Below are 4390 nucleotides of genomic sequence, written 5' to 3' on the forward strand. Positions count from 1 at the left end.
GCACGTCAAAGAAAAAAAAAGTGATATCCGTAAGCAAATTTCACCATGAAATTAATTTAGCCCAATTCGTTCCTATTACATACTCTATAGCATTTAGATATCGAATAATTTTATATTGACTAGCCACACATTCCCATTAGGATTTAAGTTTCTACTTTGACATTCAAATTGTGAAATGTAACTAGACAATATGTTAAACCTACAACATATAAAATGAACACGATGTAGATACATGAATTTGATTTATATGTTTGATGGGAACCAGATGAGGAAAGTATATACATCTGGAAGATCTTAATACATGCTATAAAGTTACAATTTTAACTTTCTCATGAAATATGAACTCTTTGATCTTGAACTTACACACTAACGTATTAAGCTAGGAATCCTAGTCTTTCACCATTCTTCTTTGCCAAACGAATCAACCCTTGTCGTTGCTTAGAATCTGCCCCAATAGATTTGCAGAACTCTGTGATTACCTGATAAAAAACATGAATTTGATTCATCATCTACAAGATTTACTACAAATCTTTCTTTCATATAAAGATCGACCCACAACACAAATCAAGAAAAAGATTACTGGTCAATAGTTTTATTCAAAGAAACAATCTTTAAGACATGGGTATATACCTGTGAGTGTAAAGCAATTGCTTTTCCTCTAAGTTGATTGAATCGCTTCTTTCCAACGATGTTACGAGTGACGACAACTAAAGGGGCAAAAAGACCTTTTCCTTCATTGACGTTTCCCATCATCGGGCCAGATCTTAAGGGCTTTCCAACTCGAACCTGGTTGGGTGTGGTTTTTGACACCATGGTGGCGTAATCTTCACCTGTAATGGAAGTTCCCCAACTTCCATGGAAGGAAGAAGAAAACCCAGTTGCAGTAACTGATGATGTTGCCATGAAAAGGATCAGGAATCAGAGGTGTTGGTGTTTGTGTGTTTGTGATGAGAAATGGTTAGTGGGGTTTTTGTGTGTGTTTTTTGGAGAGATTGTTTTTGTGGGTTTGGTGTAAATTTGAGAACCTTTTGTTTGAAGAGGCGTCTAGAGCCACAAATACTCTATGGCTTGAAAAATCCGGTTGATAAAGCATCTCCATACTATTGTATAGATTCTTTTCACCAAATGGGACCCACTTTCTTTGATGGAAATCTGTTTTTGTTCTCTTATTGGTTGTAGCTTTTTACCTGGGTCCACCGGATGGATGTGGTGGTAAATTGTTCCATTTTCCTTGGACGTGGCTTTTATTTAATTAAGGAAAGAAATTTAAAATTTTTAAATCAACTATGCCTATTTTTCTATTTTTTAGGAAGAAACTTTTTTGTTTATTTAGGTTTTAAATAATATAATTTTGTTTCGATTACAAATTTAGACTATACCATATTCACATCCAGTTGACCCATTATTGGACGATATCGGAAATGCGAAAGAAAATGGATGAACGTCCGTCAGGGCTGGTGCAAACCGATTTGAGGCCCGTAACGAAATAAAAAATAAAAGTCTTTACAATATAAAAAATTGGTAAAAAAAAGCCGTTTTCCAGGACATTAATAGTAACATTCGTGCCATTTTCATTCTCATCAGTACAATTAACATTAAAAATATACATTTTTTCCTAAATTTATCCACATCCTTTTAGATATAGTACTAGTTGTTTGGGTTTTTGTTTTTTTTTCTTATTTCACTTCCAAATAAATATTTTCTAGGCAACATTTTGTTATGTAAACTAAAATAAAACAAAATGAGAAAAAAAAAGTAAAAACCAAAACACCTAGTTGTGATGTAGATTCATGTCAATTATAAAAAAGAAATAAGCAACAAGGCAGCAACCAACAAAATTGATTCTCTTGCTTTTTAAATTTAACTACAAAAATGAATAGAAAAATAAGAAATCTAGTAATAAAAAATTAAGAGGAACACAAATAGATTTTCAAAATCACTAATTAAGAATCAATTAAATCATAAATCCATTTTACAAATCAGGAATATATTAAATAAGTTTTTTGGAGAAACAACAAAATCACTACAATCAGAAATCAGGAAAATAAGAATCCATTTTCAGAATCATGAATATAAGATATCAGTTTTCAGAATCAGTAAAATCAAAAAGCAATTTCCAGAATCGCAAATACAATAAATCAATTTTAGAAACCAATAAAATCATAATCAAGAAATTAGACTTCAAACTCAAAATCCAAAAAATGATTTTCATAAATTAAACTTTGGAAAATCATGATCATGGAAATTAGACTTCAGAAATCATAATTAAGAAATTAGACTTATTCTTTGTTTGTTTACAAGAGCCAATAATCAATCAATCAAATAGAAATCAATTTTCAAAATCTAATATTTACTCATCGATTTTAAGAAATATTGTTGGAGATTTTTTTTTCATCATACTAGTTGACTAAGCGATTACCATAAGCAAAAACGAGGACAGAGGTTAGACTTGAGAGTAAGAGAACGAGCATCGATAGGTGTAAAATATAAAATAAAAATGTTAGCATTCCCGATGATTTTGGCTCCAATTAGTTACATTTTTTGACACCCGTTGCTTCTAATATAATCTATTGTGGTAGCATATAAGGCAAAAAAATATGTCTACATAATTAGAGGATGTATAAAAATGAGGCTTTAGAAAATTGAAGGCTTTGGGCAATCATCCTGCCCTACCCATTGGCCCGGCCTTGTACTCCATAAAATTTATCTTTCTCTTTCACATACTCTTTCCAATCTTGCCTTCTCTATTATATACTTTTTAAAAGATTAGTATTTCCTTGAAAATAATGGTATGAAAGATCGAAAAGATAAATGATGTGGGGTGAATAATGGAAGAAATGTAGATTAAGCTAACATATAAACCTTTACATCCTATAAATTTATTTTTACTTAGACAAAATTTCATAAATGGTCCTATGGTTTCCAAAAAATAGCACTTTCAAGATATCATTGGAAATCGTTACATAGGTGGTCATTGTGGTTTCGAAACCTTGCATAGTTTGTCCTTTTGACTAGCTCCATGAAGAATAGGGTTAAATAATTGTGAAATGACCATATTTGCCCTTTCTTATTTCCTTTGTTATTTGTTTAAGAAACTGGCCCATTTATGTAAAATAAGAGAAAACTAAAATAAACCTTACATCACAGTCTATACGTTTAGGCCATCCAGTATGGTCGAGTAATCCACGCGTAAAGGCCGACGTGGCAAGGTCAGCTACGCGTGAACACCGCCCCTGGTGTGTGTAGCTGCCTTGTGGCGTGGTTCCGACTATGGGCGAAGACGAGAAATGTGATTGGTTAAATAAAACATTAATTTAAAACAAAAAAGGTGCCACTTTATGGTATTGGATGAGTATTTTCTAATAAATAAAACATTAATTTAAAACCAAAAAGAGAAATATAAATTAATAAAAAAAATCGGATTAGGAGTAAAAGAGTGATTTTGGTTTCCATCGTTGTCCTCAATGTGTTAAATCTGGTAAACCACAAGGACCAATCGTGTAATTTTGTCTAACAATAATAATAATAATAATAATAATGAGGGACCATTTCTGCCAAAAGACTAAATACTAATAATATGTAATAAAAGACGAGGGTTATGAAAAAATCAAACCAAAGTGAAAGGGTTGTTTGTGAACAAAAGCATAAAGGTGAAGGGTCAATGTTATAAGTTGGAGGACCAAAATTGACAAAAAAGGTACCACTTTACTGTTAAAATCTTTAAAACCAAAAAGAGAAATATAAATTAATAAAAAAATCGGATTAGGAGTAAAAGAGTGATTTCGGTTTCCATCGTTGTCCTCAATGTGTTAAATCTGGTAACCATAGGGACCAATCGTGTAATTTTGTCTAACAATAATAATAATAATAATGAGGGACCATTTCTGCCAAAAGACTAAATACTAATAATATGTAATAAAAGGTAAGGGTTATCAAAAATTCAAACCAAAGTGAAAGGGTTGTTTGTGAACAAAAGCATAAAGGTGAAGGGTCAATGTTATAAGTTGGAGGACCAAAATTGACAAAAAAGATGTCACTTTACTGTTAAAATCTTTCATAACTTTAATATATATATATAATAATAATATACCTTTAAATATTTGTTGAATTTTAAGATTATGTATTTTTATTTAATTTATTGTACCTTTTTATTACTAAAATATCTATTAATGTTTAATAACTATGTTTGTTATTTAATATAATGTCAAAAAAATGAAAAAATAAAAGGATAAATAATGTGGAGTGTTACTATTTTCAAGGGGTAGTAGGGTGAGGCTGTTGGGAGTGGTCACCACCAACACACCGAAAAAGTAGTGTCACTTCTGCGCCACGTCAGCTTCATCACCAACTCACTAGACATAGGAAATGGTCACCACTCCACAATTATCTT

General features: G+C 31.3%; 1 protein-coding gene across 1 annotated transcript; it reads right to left on the bottom strand.

Moving 5' to 3' along the window:
* Positions 1-209: 209 nt before the first annotated feature.
* PGR5 (proton gradient regulation 5) lies at positions 210-1040 on the bottom strand. The gene is made up of 2 exons (XM_079077915.1): positions 631-1040; positions 210-479 (listed from the first exon to the last, which is right to left on the bottom strand). The coding sequence occupies exons 1-2, from the start codon at positions 901-903 to the stop codon at positions 375-377; spliced, it is 378 nt and encodes a 125-aa protein (XP_078934041.1). The 5' UTR covers positions 904-1040; the 3' UTR covers positions 210-374.
* Positions 1041-4390: the final 3350 nt, after the last annotated feature.

Source organism: Lactuca virosa, chromosome 1 (genome assembly GCF_052849685.1).
Source record: "Lactuca virosa cultivar CGN04683 chromosome 1, Lactuca_virosa_CGN04683_v6, whole genome shotgun sequence".
Lineage (NCBI taxonomy): Eukaryota > Viridiplantae > Streptophyta > Magnoliopsida > Asterales > Asteraceae > Lactuca > Lactuca virosa.